Below are 19,389 nucleotides of genomic sequence, written 5' to 3' on the forward strand. Positions count from 1 at the left end.
TATTCTTTTATTTTATTACACAACATTCCTCTACCCAAAAGGATTTTCTTGCAATTATTTTCATTGCTTGTTTTCTCACTTCTTTCAGGTCTCTCTTCAAATCTCTAAGCTGCAATAAAACTCCCCCCACAAACCTATAAAAATTGTAACCCTCTTTCTTTGTCACTTGCTTATTTCTTTCTTCATGGCATTTACTACCATGTGACTTACTATGTATTTTATTTGTCAATTGTATGTCTACTCCAGTAATCTGTAAGCTGCATTAGGGCACTCAATTACTACTCCCTGCTGAGGTTTCAACTCCTATTTGAGTGGTTTTTAAGTGTGTGTGCAAGTGTGAATATTTTAAACGTGGGTGCAGAACCTTTGAGGTTTCTCTTTATCTCATATGTCAAGCAATGCAATAAAATTATATCTTATCCAGGACATATTTCTTTTTTTAATTTTAATTGTTGTTCAAGTACAGTTTTCTGTATCCAGGACCTATTTCTTGTTTGTTTGTTTTTTTGCTGTTAACAAAAAGTTTCTTCAGGGTAGCTGGAGGATATTAAGAATTACCTGGAATAACATTCTAAACTGACGGAAGGTACAGTAAAATTGTATCTTTCATTTTCAATTCTCCTCTGCTATCCCGCAACCCCCAACCTGGTTGTCTTTCACAAGTGACACAACCACCCACTCAGTTTCCAAAGACAGAAATTTGGGAGTTGTTCTTGACTCCTTCCTTTGCCTCTCTACCACATTCCCACTGGGAAAACTGTTAGGCAAAAACCACTAACAGGAAGGTCTAATGAACTCAGAGCAAGAGGAGTGAATGGTTTCGACCAAATCCAAGCAGACATTGCAGATGTTTAACATACACATTAGAACTCTTGGTTCTCACGCTTAATTTTTTAAAAAATGCATCTTCCCCCAAACGGTAACCCCAAATCAGTGACTGAGCCACACATATTCAAATCTTTATCGCAAACTTTGCAATCCTTCCTCCTATCCTACCTAACTTGGTGCAAGATCTCCTTGCTGGTCTGATGAAGTAAGGAAGCAGCCAGGTGAGGCAGCAAGGCATTGTGGGGACCCCTAGGTCCTGATGGCAACCTCTTGCCTCCAGCCAGCAACACCGGAGTCCTTACTCACATAGTCATAAGGAAACAAATTCTGTCAGCTCTCTGAATGTGCATAAGAGTGGGTTTTCCTCAGCTGAGTCTCCGGGTGAAAAAACAGTCTGGCTGACTTGCTGACTGCAGCCATGTGAAGTCCTGAGCAAAGGCACTCAACCAAGCCATGGCTCACTCCGGAGCCATGAAAGAGGCAAGCTAATAAATGTGTACTGTTCTAAGCCACTAGATTTGTGGTAGTTACATAGCAATAGAAAACTAATACACACTGAATTGTTGCATGGAGAATGGAAGTGAAAACTCCAAGTTCAAATTTCAGCCCCACCACTTAACCAGCAGTAACTATAGTACTCAGGTATGTCTTCAAAATAGTTATGATAATAAAAACCTACTTCTTAAGGTTGTTGGAAAGGTGACGTGGTAATACTGGCAGAAAGACGCAGTTAATGAGGGAGTGAGTATCTCATTTTACTTACAGCAGTGTTGGCACGTACTAAGCACTAGATGTTACTCGTCAAACTCAAGGAAGAGAGGTCTCCTGCAGGTTGAAAGTAAGAGGGAATACCATTTCCACTCAAGGAATATCACCCTGCTTATAGATGCCCCATAAGGGTTCTGTCATTTCACCTCTCCATGGAAAACCTAGTTCCTGCCCTCTGGTCTGATTCCACCGATTGAAATATTAGAGAGACCATTTTTAAGAAGTTTGAAAGTCTGAAGCAGGAGGGGAAGGCAGAGGCTGACAATCAAAATAATAAAATGAGATGCATTTTGAAATAACCGAGGCATATAGAATTATACGCTTCTTCCACTTAATATCAGTAATTCATTCCTAAAAATCAGGGATTTTGCATGAAGACAGTTCTTTTTCATCATTTTAAAGGAAACAAATTATATATTGGTCAACCCAAAGTTCCATCCAATTTTCTAAAATTTGAGTAAACGGCAGTAAACTATTTACATATAATTTATAAGTTAATAGGTTATAAAAGGCTTGAAGTATTGCAATCACTTGCTCACCAAATAATCACAGTGGTTGGTAAAGATGCTGTGTGCAGTTCGTGGCTGCAGTTAGAGTCAGCACCACTGGGGGCGCACTTTCTCTTTTCTTGCACAATTGGTTGTCGGAAACTCCGCATGATTCTGATGGTTGGTCAGTTCTGCTCAAAATTTGCATACAGACTTGTCCCAGACTTTGTTTTGTTTAAAACGTTGCATTGCACTTCAGACACAAATTAAAATTTACCCGAATTCACACTGACAGAAAAAGGCTGTGTTGAGAAATACATACCTTCTCTGTGGTTTGGGCATAAAAAACAAAGAGGCATTGTATACAAAAAATGACAGAGGGAACAGTCTGCGATTACTTCTGTACATCAGTGGTTTTCAACCTGGAATGATTTTGCATCCCAGCGAGCAAGTGTAGCCAGGTCTGGAAACAGTTTCAGTTGTCATAGTTGGGACGTATAGATGCTGCCAAACATCCTACAATGCACAGAACCCCCTGCAGCAAAGAATCATCAGGCCCCACTGGCCAGCAGTGCTGAGGCAGAAACCCTGCTGCATATGGTTGCCAGAAACGAGGAAATATTCAAGATACTATTTGTGTGTGTGTATATATATATATATATATATATATATACACACACAAATATATATATATATCCTTGGTTTTCTGAAATCATTTTGCCTTCATAATTTAATAGTTAAAATCATAACAGATATAGGAATATAAAGTATTGACATGGAAAGCAAAATTCCAAAAGACTTTCTGTTGCCTTCACTGTACTTGTATAATTTAAACCAGGAAGACCTCGAGTAGAATTAGCTTTACTGGTATTATTTCTATTTCTGAAAGCTAAAATATGCTCTGTTAAAGTGGCAACTATGTTGGGCCTACACCTTCTTAATGACTGATTTTTATACTACAGAGGGATATGGTTGAAAGATACAGGAGGCAATTCACTAACTACGAGTGGGAACCTCCTTCTGAAAGAGGATGGAAGCATGATTGAACAGAATTGGCACAGATTTTGGAGACAGAAAAGCAGAGTTTGACTCTTTCCCTTGTCCCTTAGTATGTGACCCTGGGTAAGTTAACCTTTCTGTACCTCAGTTTCAGCATTGTAGAATTGCTTTATAAAATTCAATGCATATTAAAACAAAACACCTTCTACAGTGCCTAGAGCATAGTGCATATTCTGCATGCTTTAGTTCCTTTATATCTCATGAATATAGATGCTAGACTTTGCTTTTACGTATACTGTTCATTTGGTTTGTGTTTACCGTCTGTTTCTAAATAAATTGACAAGGAAGTAAGTCCTCTGGATAACCGGATTCTTCACCAGGAAGATACAGGGCTGGATATGCTCTGGAATTCTAAGACTCTATGACTTAATGACTGTGATTCTGTGGTTCTAGTACTGAGGTGAGTAATCAGCATGGGCTCATTGCTAAGGACTCCACAGGGGACTGAAGGAAGACCATGATTGTGGCTACAAAGTTTGCTCACTCATTTTTTAGATAGAGTTTTGCCATTGAATCATGGGGTCATCATTTGAGGTCAAAAAATCGACCCATGCCATCACTCTACAACCAAATGAAACCATATTGACCGCGTTTCCCTATGGGCCTCATAGCTCTCTGCTGGATTTCCTCAAAGGAGAGCCAAGAGTCTTGGGGGTAAGTCCTCACCTATCCATGGGTCTTCCTGGAAGGGAGAGAAGAAATGATTTCTCCATGTCTGTCTCCAGAGATACTTTTCAGGGAGGGAGCGGACTCCCTCCCCCCTTCCTCACCCTTCAACTACAGTGTATCAGTCTTGATTAATCATAAATACTTCTAAGTCATTTGCTCATACAAATACTTGGATTACCTGTAGAAGAGCCAATATGTAGCCAATACCATTTCCCTAGATTTTGGATAAGCAAGAGAAATAAAAATTCTGTTTAGAAACACACACAGCTTGTCTCATGTCTTAGAAATGTTTCTGAGGGCTTATTTACCTCTGCAAAATAGAATATTGAACTATGATTACTAACTCCCACACCTCAAGAAAATCCTATGGTGGTTTCATGAGGAGTTAGTCCTGGTATTTTAGTCACAACAGAGGAGATGCAAGAAACTGGTGTCATTTTTCGAAATACTTTATTGCGGAGGTGACCTCAGGGTGTGGCGGCACCTCTGAGCTTGGAACAAAAGCCATTAGAGTTCAAACTTCCCCTCTGTGCTGTTACAGGCATTGGGAAGGCTTTAGGAACCCTACTCAGTGCTCCATAGTGAACTACAAAGTAGACACACACAAGAACAATTACAGTCATAAATGTACTTAGAAGGGAGCTGTATGCACAAATGTAAAATCCTTAGTACAAGAATGCTTAGTACAAGAGTACTTAGTACAAGAGTAAAATCACTACTTGTGGCACCGTGACACAGAGGTGTAGCCTGGGGACAGAGCCCAGAGTGCTGGAGGAACAGTGTGGCACTGAGAAGAGCCAGGGGCCCACCACAGAGCTCCCTTCCCTGCTGGCTGAAAAGCTCACTAGGTTCCTCTCCACTCTATTCAGGCCGCTGCATGAAGGCATGAGACCAAATCTCACCCTAGCTTCTCCACTCTGCTTCTCCACGTTTAGAGAATTGGGCCGAGCTACAGTCCCAAAAGCAGACAGTGAATGTGGAAAATGTGCATGTATTGGGGAGTGGGGAGGCTGGGGCTACAAAAGAAAAAAGGTATAAAGGTGAATAGCCTGTAGTTCCTGTCTTTAGGGTGTTTGCAATCTATAGGTAGAGTCAGACGTATACTCAAATTTGTCTGATACAAGATGAATTGGTAACGCCAGGGGTTATAGCAAGTAGTGATGGATGAGAGTAAAGCATTTGAACCTAAGGACCCGCAAGTGTGATGAGGAGAAATAATGGGCCTTCTGAAAATCTGAGAATGGTTGGTTGACGGAAAGGGAAGGCATCCAGAAAGAGGGAAACGTGACAGATGCTTGAGGGAAGCCCAAGGGACCTATGAGAGCCAGGCCAGAGACACTGCGGCGCTTGTGACCTCATGTACCCATTTCTCTTTTCACAGGCTGTCCAGATCCTGCTTGCCTTGATCATTGTGAGCATTGGGACAATATTTGCATTTAATTACTTCAGTTACTCCCAAAGATTTCCACTTGTTTTCTTCACAGGATATCCATTCTGGGGAGCGCTCATTGTGAGTATTGTCAGGAACTTTAGAGAGATTACTATAAAGACTGGCCTCAAGTCCTGGGATAATGAATCCTATGAATATGGTCCCCAAGAAGACCGGTCCCTTCCGTGGGAAGAGAAGTGATTCCATTTAGTCACCGCACTGCCATCATCAAAGTAGTAACTACTCGTAGGTGTGCAGTGTTTAAAGGTTTCTAAAACCCTTGAGTGTATAACAGGACATTGGCTCCTTTCTATCAGATGGGTAGATGAGATGGAAAGCTTTTCCCTTTGCAGATAAGGAAACTGAGTTTGAGAAGAGTTAATTTAAACATATGGGGTTGGCCAAAAAGTCTGTATGTTTTTCTCCTGTAAAATAAAAGACATTTTTTATTTTCACCAATAACATTATTGATTTGGATATTTTGAGTATATCAGCTATCTCCTGCATAGTAGAATGTTGATTATTCTCAGTTAATTATTCTCAGTTGATTATTCTCAGTTAACGTCTCATTTTGATCGCTAATAACTTCAACTGGTCTATACAACTGTGGAGCATTGTCCAGTGAGAAATCTCCAGCACGAAACTTTGCAAACCACGTTTGACACATTCAATCAGTCACAAAACCTTCTCCATACAAATCTCTTTTTGCATTTCAGTTGTGTTTTTACCTTTCTTGAATAATAAAGCATAATATGCCAAAAATGTTGCATACATTCTTCTATCTTCAATATTAAAATGGCTACATAAAAATTCACCAATTTTAAGTTTTTAAAAAAAATGTACAGCCCTGGCTGGTGTAGCTCAGTGGATTGAGCACAGGCCTGCGAACCAGAGGATCGGGGTTCAATTCCCAGTCAGGGCACATGCCTGGGTTGCAGGCCGGTTCCCTGCAGGCCAACTCCCAGCAGGGGATGCACGAAAGGCAACCATACATTGATGTTTCTCTTCCTCTCTCCTTCCCCTCTAAAGATAAATAAATAAATAAAGTCTTTAAAAAAATGTACACTGATATGACAGTTGTCACAATACAATTTAACAGAACTGTTTTGAATAAAGTTAAAGACAATTAAGTGCTACTAGAGCCATCTTGTGGAAAAAAACCGAGATAACTTTTTGGTCAACCCAAAATCTAGCTAGCACTCATAGAATTGCAGACTCTCATAGCTTGAGGAGAATTTTAAGATGATCATTATGGTTCAATCTTCTTGTCATCCTGAAAGAATTTTATGAGTGTCACTCATCTAGTTAATTATAGAGCTATAAATAAAATTCTTAGTAGAGTGCTATTTCCAGCCAATCCTCACAGCCTTGGTTCCTGTTTTTGTGCCACAATATTTAAGGTTAAACTCATTAGAACTCTCCCCACTAGAACACAGTCTCCAAGAGGGCAAGAATATTGTCTTGGTTGTTTCATTTTCAGGATCTGGACTCATGCTGAATGCACAGTAGGCGTGAATGAATGCATCATTCAATGGACAAATGGATGAAATGAAAAATAAATGAGACTACTATCTCCATTAAAATCTCTACTCTTTTGAAGAACATAAATATTCTATGCCTTTTTTATAATCTGCATTACAAAGACAATTAGTAGTGTTTTCACTTCCAAATAGAAATAATATAATATTGACTATGATTTTCAAACTACACACTCTGCACTGCAGAAAAACCAAACAGACCAACTCCTCACTTGTCCTTTTCACAAAGAATTTTCCCAGTATGACTTTGTGTGATTTGCATGCAAACATTTCAATGAGGTTCTGGCATACAGCTTGTTAAAACTCCACTTTTCATTGAGAAGATATTTACTGAGCTCAAAGTATATCTTCAGCAGCATCCTAGGTGCTGAGGGTTCTGGTAAACAGACCCTCCTTGAGAGAACTGGGGGATTGCTCTTAGAATTTGTTGGGCTTTGCCAGGTAATAAGGAGGCCAGAAATGAGGAAGTAAAAATAACATACCTCGTGCTAAGCATGCATAAGAGTGGAGTGCTGGGTGCACCGTGTGAGGATTAATGGAGCACATAGCTGGCCTGGGAGGTCAGGGAAGTGCTTGGCACATAGTTGTCATGGGACATCTTTTGGTGTACTTGGGCTGGAGGATAGTGGCAAGTATTGTCTGGTCCGTGCTGCTTCTATCCATCTGCACCACAGTATTTACAATCTTCAGCAGCAGTGATTCATTTCATCCTATACAGGGCTGTCTGATTCTTTCAATGATCTATATAGTTTCTGTGTACTTTTTTACTTCTTCCTGCTGTCAGGAGTAATAATAATAAGTATTTTCAATGTATACTTCTATGCATTGTGCCTTCCATTCTCTGCTCCAGTCTGGCACGCATTCATCCTCAGGGATATCATTCATCCTCAGTAGCTCATGTACTTATTTATTCATGCTGCAATGGGAAGGACGGTGGCTTCATGTGCTGCAGAGATAGCAAAGGGCCGATGCAGTTTTCTTGTGGTTTCCTGCCCTGGAAACCACTAGGAGCAGTATAAGGACTAAGAGTTTAGATGACCCAGCTGCACAAACCTGCTTAAATAAGCATCACCTTTTTTCCTACTGGCTGGAGCATTTTATGGGCTATAGCTACAGCCTCCTGTATTTTCTTAACAATGTGAACTATCCTTCATTTTCCATCATACAGCAGTATAAGTTCTTGTGCTTTAGGAGATCTTTGCTCTTAGTAGTTAAACACAGTTGTATAGGATCGCTGTTGTGGATTTAAAATATCTGTATCGTCTATTATTGTCTTGGCCATATTCCCCAAACTCAGATTAGCACTGCTATGGACCTTCAGATTGATGAGCAAGTTCACAGGCCTCTTGATCCTGTGAGTGGCCTCTTGAACCTCATTACTCTACCACGTCTGGTTATGTGGGATCTTTCTCTGGATGGCTTGGTACATCTCATGGATACTCTTCAGGGTCTATGACACAGAGCCTCATCTGTTCCCTATTTAATCACTGTTTTCAGAAGAGTCAGAGGAAGGTCTCTTGAAAGTTTTAAACAGCAATCTGCCCCTTATCATGAAGTATTTGGCCCTGCAGGACCTGATGTTGCTTTCTCAATATTCTTCATGATGACAAGAAGCAGTTTTTAGTCTTAGTCAACCAAGTGGACATTCCCACACTGGACAGCTATTTCCAGGGAGTGTTTGAATCTTGTAAATGATATGACACAGAAGCTGGTTCTCTACCAAAAAGCTGCTGCTAAAAATGGAAGGGTGATGTCTTCATCATACCCAGTGGAAACTAAGAAATTGAATTCTCCCGAAGAAACTACTTTTCAGACCCCCAAATTTAGCCAGATTCCCTGGCCTTCTATATTCAGTGTTGCAAGACCTTTTGGGTCTCAGTTTGGTTCTAGTGTAACTGTATCAGACGGCTGGAATTTTTAATGTAAAAACACCTGTTATGGGTCACGTCAAAGTTCTCAACTGATAAGAATAAGGCCAAGTTTATGGACTTCTTCTAATCAGCAAATGAATGAACTTTCTAATCTTCCATCTATTGTTAGTGCCAAGAGCAAGACAGTGAGACAGCCCAGTGTGATTTTTCACGGATTCAGAAAAAAATATGAATAGATTAAGAATTTCTTGTCACAATGGGTGCTGATGATGTGTTTTTTCTGTAAGCACCCACAGGTCTCTATTCAGGCTGTTTGTTCATTGGAAGGTCTGTAGCAGCGTCATTTAGAGAAGGTGGATTTGGAATTGTCCAGGTTACATGACCAGCAATTCTTAGTACTTGGTTGATTCTGCAAGAGGCAGTACGGGTACTTCAAGGTTCCTCATGCTTCCAGTACGCCACCTCGGATTTCAGGAACCCTTGTGGGTACCTTTGATAAAACATTAGGATTTGTGTTTAGAGCATCATGAAAAACTGCCATCTGTCAAATAACTACCACATTTGGAGAACATTCGAATGCTGTGCAAACATTGGTGAAGCTCAGAAAAGACTTCAGTAGTTTTTGGAGTTCAAAGAATAGCTGAGTGTATGAGCCGTGTTCATCTCACTGCTGATACAACTGCAGATGGGACAGTAAATGCCCAACATTCTTGTATCTGAATAATATGGGCTAATTAATGCTTCCTTTGCCGTGGTGTTTGCTTTGAGAACTATACTTTAGAGGGAGAAATTATGGGAAAAAATTCTCAACAAAATAACCAAAAATGGCCTTTTCTGTACCAGTTGCTCACTGTATATGTGGTATAACAAAATCTTTATTCAATTAAAAAAGAAGAAGTGGCTGAGCTCATTACCAGATTCCAGGCCACATATCAGCCTTCAGAGAGTTCTGCCCTGAGAAAGTCTCCTTCCATCTGCTCAGGGCAGACACAGCTCACCCTTCCCTTTCCCAGACCCAGAGTCCAGGATTATCTTTCTTTTTGGAGCCCAGCTGGGCCAAACATCTGAGTGGTATCCTATGGACCTTAAAGAGGGGCTTGCCTCTCCAAGCTGATCTTGGCAAAGGGGCCTTGGTCAGTGCTGAGCATGGCCAGCAAAGTATTTCCTATGTCAGTGCTACCCTCCTCCTCTGATGCTCAGGTAGAGAGACTGGTTTGGGAGAACCACAGACCAATAGATCACAGTATAACCCCCTAAGTAAATTATATTGTAAAGTGGTCACATCCATTACTTGTTAACTTTTGTCTCTTTTCTTCTTAAAAGTTTATTATTACAGGGTATGTCACAGGATTCAACAGGAAGGAAAAATGTCTGGTAAGTCACTTTTGTGATTCCTGTGTAATTTGAAGTCTCCTACTCACTTTATCTCGTCTTTGTGTACAAAGCCTTTAGTAATCCAAGATCTTCTACAAAAATCTTTACATGCCAAGTTTGTGGTTCAAGTCACTGCTGTTGGTCAATGTCATCATTAGCCCTACACCCTCCCACTGGTTCTCATCGCCCCAGTCAACTAAATTGAAAAAGTTGCTTATTGGAAGCCCTCCTACATTCCTCTAATTTTCAAATTTCAGCAATTTTCAAACAACGTGCTGAAAGAATTTTTAAAACATTTGATACTTGACTATTTAGTCAGAGGCACTGACCTCTTTTCCCTTAGATGGTCAAATAAAAATGACACAGCCAATACAATAGCGATTGGTGTGAATGAACCAAAATTATACCCAGTATTTATGTCAGTTCAGCAAAAAATATATATTTTTGAGAACGTGAGTAGTTTATGTGTGCTATGGGATGGAAAAAGTTGAAAACCATTGCTCTAATTAAATGGCTCTTAAGTGGGAGTGATTTTGCAGCCCCACCCCCACACGACCCCTGCCACTCCCCCATCCCCCTGAGAATATTTGACAATGTCTGAGGACAGTTTTGGTTGTACCTACAAAATTGAGATGTGTGATTTTTCTTTGTTTTTTTTTCTCTTTAAAATGAAGATATTTCCCTCCCTTCAAAGGGATTCAGACATATAAGCAAACAAAAAATAATAATAATAAAATAAAAAGGAAATGAGTAGAAGCATTTGGATGGGGCCACGTCAAGTTGGAACACTAGAAAGGAAAGGAAGGAAGGAAAGGAAACCTTTAAACCTCAGTCCAAATTTGTTACCACGTGTGAATTATGTTAATGACGACGTGGTGGGTTACTGCGTGAATCCCCCTTGAGTAATGAATCTAAGCCACATGAAGGCAGGACCTCATCTACCCTGCCTGCTTCCATGTCCCAGGGGCCTAGTGCAGAGTCTGACACACAGCTGGTGTACACTAAATATTTATTAAAACGGGTGACTAAATGGATACTGCCCTAAAATTAGGTGGCATCACTCTCATTTTCAAAGATAGAAATCAAGACTCCAAGAGATCAGTTATCTTGTATGATTTGTATTAACAGTTCACTAGGCTCAAAATCAGGTTTGATTACAAGGCCAAGATAATTTCTAACTCACTATTTTGCTTATCAGTTGTGAAAGATGGTGAATCAGGATAAAGTAAACATTTTCTTTTAAAAAAATTAATATTTGTTGTATACTTTTATTACCATTTTAGTCCTCTTACCCTAAGCAAAATAAGCCAGTCAGAGAAAGACAAATACCATATGATTTCAGTCATATGTGGAGTCTAATGAACACACTGAACTAACAAGGAACATGGGGACAGACTCAGAGATGGAGAACATTTTCTTAAGCATTAACCACAGAGCTCCCTCCTCTACCCACTCCCTTTCTTGGCTTCCTGGCTCATTCTAAAACTATTCGCCTTTATTATTTTTAACAACTTTCTCAGGGGCATGATGTCATGGCCATGAATGTGGTCAGTTCCTTGGCTGCAGTGGCTGGGATTGCTCTCACCATTATCAGCTTTCAACATCAGCACCAGTACTGCAACTCGCCTTCCATTGAAGGGATATGTGTTATAGGTAGAATCCTTTTCACTGTAAGTAATCTCATTCTGTACAATGAAATCTTTGTATTCTTATCTGAGATAGTCATGAGGCATCGATTCAATAACTGACATTGTGTCCACATTTGAACTGACTGTTGAGAAGCATGTTGTAGTTTGAGTCTGGATTTGAAATCCTGGTTTGGTCACGTGTAAGCTTGTCGCCTTGCCTAACACTCTGTCTTCTCTGAGCCCCAGTTTTCCTCATATAAAAATGAAGATAATAAAAATATCTACCTCACTGGAAGGATTACTTAAATTAGAATACTACCTGGTACAGTGTAAATAGTCAACAGATTTTAACTATTACCTTTAGGGTTGACATGGATTGAATTAAATTTTACCTTTTCAGCATTAATGAGGAACAGAATGATCTAAAAAGTTTACCCAAAGCTAAAAGCAAAATACAGTGAGAAAGGCATTTAAGTCACTTGATAAAATATATTGATAATTTTAGAAGATAAATCATTGCATACAAATGTGCCCATTTTATTCATTAAAGCAGATGAGATGTGTCTTTACCAGGAAATATAATTGTAGTTGTAATTTCATATATTTATCTACAAAGTATTTAATGAGATTATTTTTACACATGTCTATAAATCAAAAAAGCCATTTCCTCTACTTCCTTAAGTGAACGCTGGGGTTTCATTCTCTGTCTACCAGCCACATCTTCACAGCTTTTGTTCTAGATTGTTAATGAGATTTGACCCATTTGGATGGAAGTGAAGGGGAATCATGGAAAATTGTCTTCCCCAATGAAGAGGGAAAGGAAAAAGAGCTATTGGTTACTCAATAGGAGATCTTATTTGATCCTCACAATCACTCATTAAAGTGAGTCTAAGGATGTTTCCATATGTTCTGAGGTAAATTCCAGACTTAGACTCATAAAATGTTACTAAAGAAAGCCAGAGATCAATCAATATAATAGATAAAATCCTGTCCTAATTAGGCCAAGAATACTATATGACATTATAATCCTTACCTTTTTCGTAGTGGGCAGAGGGCCACCATTGTACATTATTTTAGTATATACCAGGAAGAAATTGTATACTGAAAGTGTTAAACTTCCAATATAAGTGCAACTTTGCTGTCTACTTCCTGCCCCACATGGTTGGGTATTGCAAAATTAGTTTCTACATACAGAATTAAAGACTGTACTTTTTTTGGACTATAAGATGCACCTAGGTTTTAGAGGAGGAAAACAGGAAAAAATTTTGAAGCAAAAATATTTAATAACATAAATGACATATTTCACCAGTGTAAATGTAAACAGAACTCAACAGCAGCATTAACAACCATTATTCCTCCCAAATTTGGGCAGGGAGAAAGGGGAAAGTGCATCTTATAGTCCCCAAATATGGTATATCTAATTTGTTTCAAGACTTCATTTCTATAACTCCACAATTCCTTACTGTAATGCATATATCATAAATTAAAAATGCCAGAGCAATGGGCTTTATGCATTTCTTGGACTGACTTTTGTTCCAAAGACCACCTACACTTCAGTCTGTACTTCAACAGGTAAATCTGAGGACATTAGTCATGGCTTCCTGTTAAACACAGAATTAAAACCCCAATCTGAAAAGGCTTATAAGACCCTGTAGAAACTGCCTACCTTCCTGACATCATTCCAGACCTTTCTCACTCCATTCTTCTGCCACTTTCTGCAATTCCTTCAGGTATCAATACTCACTGTCCCAGGGCCATAACACCAGTTTTTCTTTGCTTCAAATGGTCCCCAGACCCATTCCTCCCCTTTTCCACCTACTCACTGAACCCCACCTTTTTCCTTACTTTCAATAGAAACATCCCTTTTTTAAGGACATCCTTCCTGATTGCAGCTCTACCTTCCCCAGTGCAGACCTGATCAGATCTCTCATGGGAGTCATGCATAGCTCCCAGCACTTTTTCACAGAACCTAACACAATTTAGTTGAATAAACAATCACCTATTTATTACTGCTTGCCTTCTTTACTATGATAGAAGTTCCACAAAGACCAAAACCAGGTATCTCTTGTACAACAGCTGAAACCAGCAAATTTACAGTAGGTACTTCATACTTAATAGCTTGCCAACAAACAGGGTATATCTTAGTTTTTGAATGTGTGGCAGAAAAATCAAGATTCAGTTAGACTCAGTCACTTGCCCAAGGATAAGTGTAACCTCGGACACAATTGTACCAGCTCTTTCTATCTCCATAGTCTATGCTTTTTGGACACCATGCTATTCCATGCTGCTTCCTGATCTAAGCATTACCTTAAAGCAGAGTGTGCAAAATGGATATCTGTGGGCTATATTCAGCCTGAAGATATGTTCTACTTAATTTACATAAGTGAATAAGTAACTGGAAAATTTCACATTAAAATATGCATATCAGGCTTTCTTAGGTGGAAAAAAAGACCAGGCATCATGGGGTCCCTATTCCCACATGGTAACTATTGCCTGAAATGGAATAATGGATGAATTCAAGAAATACCTTTACTCTCCACCATTTCTCCTCCTACCTGTTTAAGTCATGTAAGATAGTTGCCTGGACTCTACAGGCATTGGAATTTGTTTCCTCTGCTTATTGGGAAGACATGAGATGAAAATTGTTCAACCTCTGATGGCTACAGAAGCATCTACAATATGAGTGTTATTTTATTTGGCCACCCAGTGTAAAGTGGTCCTTTGCTTAGATCTGTAAAATGGAACAGTTTCCATCCCAATTGCCATTTATTTATATTCATTTTTTTTGCAGGGCATTTTGTCAGTCTTACTAGTCATCAGCTTGGCAGAGCTCAGCATCTCTGTGACTATAGCCTCCTTTAGAAGCAAGTGCTGGACAAGGTCAAACGAGGTGCGTTCAACTGTTGTTACGAGAACAGATTCCCATTGAGACACTCCAAGGTGATATCTGGCCTACCAGTGTACAGAGCAATATTCTCAGATGCTGAAATAAAACTTTTAAGTTTAGGATGGTGAAGGAGGTACAAGCTTAAGATTGAAGGCCTACTCTAACCTTTGAGACAACTATACTACTTTTTCTTTACTCTACTTACTATCTCTATTCATATAGCTCCTTATCTCCCTGCCAAAATGTATGAAGGATTGGACTTAATGGGAACTCATATTACTGTTGCATGAGGAGCTTATATTTTGGTCCTATGGGTGTGTGAGGCAATTCCATCACCAGAGAGAAAGCAGAGAAGAAGAATATTTAGCAGTGATACTAATACGATTTAAAATAATCATTAGAGATTACATTTACTTAATGCTATGTCAGTCAGTCATTGTTATGATCACTTAGCACCAACTTACTCAGTCTTCACAAAACTATTAAAGCACTTTTATTTTACATATAAAAGAACTAAAGCAGAAAGAGTAACCTCTCCAATGTCTTACAACACCAGGAATCTGACTCAAGTAATGTGGTTCCATTGTGCTCTCTATACGCCGATGACAATTCTAGGCCCTGTGTTAGTGGTTTCCTGCCTTTTTTACACCAACTTGATAGAATTATAATGTAAAATAATTAAAATGTATCAATTTTAAGTGTATTATTCAAGGAGTTATGATGGTAGTTAAACTACCATCAAATAAAAATGTGAATTCCTGACACCCCAGATGGTTCCCTGGAATCTCTCTTATGGTCAAATTATCTTTATTACCTCTTTCAGTTGTTACTTTCTCAAACTTCATATTCATGAGATTTTATGTAAGTACTTTTTGTATTTGGCTTCTTTTGTTCAGCAACATGTTCTGAGATTCATCCATACTGTTGCATGTACCAATAGTTTGTTCCTTTTATGTAATAAAGGTACACCAAAATTTGTTTATTCATTTACTTTTTAATGGGCATTTGTCTTCCCATCTTTGTGTGGGCAGATGTCTTCACATCTGTTGGTGTGTTGTGTCTAGGACTTGATCGCTAGGTCATATGGCAAGTGGATGTTTAACTTTATAAGAAAATGTTATTTTCCTGGAAAACTAAATCTTTGTGTTATTCTGGAGACACATCTACAACATGGGTATACACCCATGGAAAAACGTTAAACAGTTCTCCAAAGTGACTGTACCATTTTGCATTCTTTTTTTGAAGTATTTTTTATTGACTATGCTGTTACAGTTTTCCCAATTTTTCCCCTTTATCCCCACTCCACTCCACCCCAACCCCCAACCCTCCAGCATTCCCCCCGTCTTAGTTCATGTCCATGGGTTGTCCATGTAAGTTCTTTGAGTGCTCTGTCTTCTATACCATTTCTATCTGTCCCTATCTGTTTTATGTCTACTAATTATGCTTTTTCTTCCCTATACCTTTTCTGCCCTATTCCTCCCTTCCCCCTCCCCACTGAATTAATTCCCTCTGTGTGATGTCCATTTCTCTGGTTCTGTTGCTGTTCTAGTTGTTTGCTTAGTTTTTGTTTTCATTGTTTTTATTTTAGGTTCATTTGTTGATAGTTGTGAGGTTGTTGTCATTTTACTGTTCATATTTTTGATCATCTTCCTTTTCTTAGATAAATCCCTTTAACATTTCATATAATAAGGGCTTGGTGATAATGAACTCCTTTAACTTGACTTTATCTGGGAAGCATTTTATCTGCCCTTTCATTCTAAATGAAGAACTTTGTTGGATAGAGTAATATTGGATGCAGTTCTTTGCCTTTCGTAACTTCAAATACTTCTTCCCAGCCCCTTCTTGCCTGTAAGTTTTCTTTTGAGAAACCAGCCGATAGCTGATTTCCTGGCTTTCTCAGAATTAGATTATCTTTTAATTCCCAAGCATTTCCTGGCTTTCTCAGAATTAGATTATCTTCTACATTCCCATAAAGCACTTATTAGCTATTTACACAATAACTTTTGCTAAACTATATTGTTATCTAGTTTTGTAATGAGCACCATATGGGCAAAACCCATATCTAATTATCTTTGGTCTCCAGCATTTAGCTCATTTAGTAGGTGATCAACAAATAAATAAAGCTGAATATATGAATACTGACTGGATAATTTAAAGTGTCTTAGAAGTTTTATAATTTTAAGTATAGAAAGACTTTCAGACTATCTTAATCAAGTTCCCCTACTCAATATTTGAGATAATAGAGGGTGATGACTTGTCCAAAATAAAACTGGTGAGTTGATGGTAAGGGCAGTATTGATGCTTGTTTTCTTATTCCTCATGTAGTTGTTATTTTCTATCTACTGTCTTAAGGCAGAGATAAAAAGAATTTGGGAATACAAAAAGAAAAGACTAAAAAATGACTGTTATACTAATTTTTTTCCTACCCCTTGGTTTTATAGATTGTGTTTCTCTTGCCTTTGGATGTTACTCGTGAGAGTGAATTATCTATCCCTGATGAAAATGGTATAATACAAATGGACATTCAAGAAGAGTCAAACAGAGAAGACTCACCAACAAACATACAACCTGTTTTCTTTGGAGGCTATACTTTCTACAAGTTAAGAGTCTCAAGAAACCCTTTAACCTTCCATCGTCCAGAGAAAAAAGGCAGTAACAATTACTACAAACCTTCTTCATCTGGGTCAGATGAACAACAGAAAAATATCCCTTCCCCTTTTAGCTATTATGAGGAAGAAACTGAGCAGAAACCTTTGCCTCCCAAATCAGAGAAAAGGCCCTCAGAAGATGACACACACAATGAGCAAATGAGTGATGAAGATCTACAATTTGCTATCGAACACCCCTCTGAAAGGCAAACCCAAATGCTGCAGGCTGAAGCCTTGTCACTCCAAGTTTTTTCACCCAATTCTGTAAAAAATCTTAAAGCATTACCACCCAATCACTCGCCATCTCAGGCTCTGTCAGCACAAAGCCTGCTATTTGAAGTCCCCACACACCATGTCACACAGTCTCATGACCTGATATCCAAAAACACGCCAGCACAAGATATGCCTTCCCAAGACATGCTTTCCCAAGTACAGGAGCCGCCAATAAAAGCCATGCAACTTGAAACCCAAACATTTCATGCTGTGCAGGCCCTTAGTGAACAACAGCTAGAACAGCAATCCTTGGGCCTTCATCTACAAAGCATCCAACATCTAGACCAGCAAGTTACACATATGTCATATCAGGACATTCAATCAGAAGTAAATTTGCTGTCCCAAGAATGGAAATATGAGAAACACCAAAGCAGGAAATCCATCAAGCGGCATTCCTTCGACCAGCATAGTAAAGGCTGGCAATCTCCAGCAAAGAAATCCCTAGACTCGCCGATCCAAGCCCCGCAATCCCCAAGGAGGAAATCCCTAGACGAACATATCAAAGGCTGGCTATCCCCAAAGAGGCACTCTATAGATAAACAAGTCCAAGACAAACAATTCTCAGATCAGCAAGCTGCAGGCCAGCTGCCCCAAAGAAAGCAATCCCTAAAACAACAATCCCAAAGTAGGCAAGGTGAAGACCAGGAGGACAAAGAGGAGAAATCCCCCAGGAAACAAAGCCAACATAAAGAAGCTAAAGACTGGCAGGCCCAAGAGGAGAAATCCCCAGAGCAGCTAGACCAACATCAAGACTCCCAAATCCAGAAGTACCAAGACTGGCAACCTTTAGGCCAACAATCCCAAGAGTGGAGTATGCAAGAATGGAGAAACAAAGAGTGTAAAGCACAAGAATGCCAATTTGAAATGAAGCATTCCCTAAATTGGGAGTCCCAAGACTGGCAAACCCAAGATCTATTAGAGAAAGAATTCCTAAAGCAGAAAGTTCTATACAAAGAAACCCACACTCTGCATGCCATACCTCAACAGCAATCACAAAATGACAAAGTTCCAGACAGTCAGTATCAAGATAAGAACCAACAAAGTCTTCAATCCACTGGTATCCCAAAAGAAGATATGCAACTAGTCCCTATACAAACAAAAGACCTCAAACTAGCAGACATGAAAACCCTATGCCAAAAGTCAAGTGACATACAATCAGAAGACAGAAAGCTGGATTTTCATCATGCCTCCTGCCAAAGCTCAGTACAAGATGCATCTTCCACCTATTCATCCAATGTAGGTTCAGAACAAGATATGCAAGATGTTCAACAAAACGCTTCAATTAGCTCAACTTTAACCGCATGTTATACAAGGGATCAACAGCAATCTGAAGACTCTGACTAACTTGCGGGATCTACCCAAATGCCACACTGCTCCCAATTATGGAACCAAATTAGGGAAAAACAATATAATCACCTCCAACCTATACTCTCAGGTGCTGTTGCCACCTTATTCCCTCACCAGAAAATGAAGGGCAACCAGAAAACTCAAAGGATTTGTCCTTAAGTAAAATAAAATGACAACAAATATTAATACTGTTTCAGAACTTTGTGAGGGTAAAGGAGTAATTCACATTTAAACTCTTTGTCATCATGTTAGTGTCTCAATTTATGATCAGCAATTATTTTGTGACCTACTACTTATCAGATCTGCTTTTCTACACTGCTGATGTTTCTTGCCTCACTATGTATATTATAAGAGCTTAGGACATCAACAAGGAAGAAGCCTATGTTGGCTCTTTAAAGTCTCAAGAACCAAAAGAGTCAGCAAAGGATAAAAATAAATTCCTCCATTCCTCCATTCTGCTGTTTCCAATCACCCCATTTAATACCCCACCCCCAAATCTGTGTTGAGAGTATACACTCTATGTTTGTTTAGTTATTAATGGGGTCACGTGGCAATGAGGACAGAATGTGGCATAGGGAGAGA

At 39.2% G+C, this 19,389-nt stretch overlaps 1 protein-coding gene and 1 pseudogene across 1 annotated transcript; both read left to right on the forward strand.

Annotated features, from left to right (window-relative positions):
- The first annotated feature begins 3,659 nt into the window (after positions 1–3,659).
- On the forward strand, positions 3,660–18,910 carry MS4A14 (membrane spanning 4-domains A14). Its single transcript, XM_037060431.1, has 7 exons — positions 3,660–3,797; positions 5,194–5,322; positions 9,974–10,024; positions 11,545–11,694; positions 14,444–14,542; positions 16,981–18,040; positions 18,161–18,910. Exons 1-7 carry the CDS (start codon positions 3,660–3,662, stop codon positions 18,802–18,804), a joined length of 2,271 nt encoding a protein of 756 aa, XP_036916326.1. The 3' UTR covers positions 18,805–18,910.
- On the forward strand, positions 7,369–9,290 carry LOC118996865 (nucleoporin NDC1-like; annotated as a pseudogene).
- Positions 18,911–19,389: the final 479 nt, after the last annotated feature.

Source organism: Sturnira hondurensis, unplaced genomic scaffold (genome assembly GCF_014824575.4).
Source record: "Sturnira hondurensis isolate 20B ecotype Veracruz unplaced genomic scaffold, ASM1482457v3 Scaffold0011880, whole genome shotgun sequence".
Lineage (NCBI taxonomy): Eukaryota > Metazoa > Chordata > Mammalia > Chiroptera > Phyllostomidae > Sturnira > Sturnira hondurensis.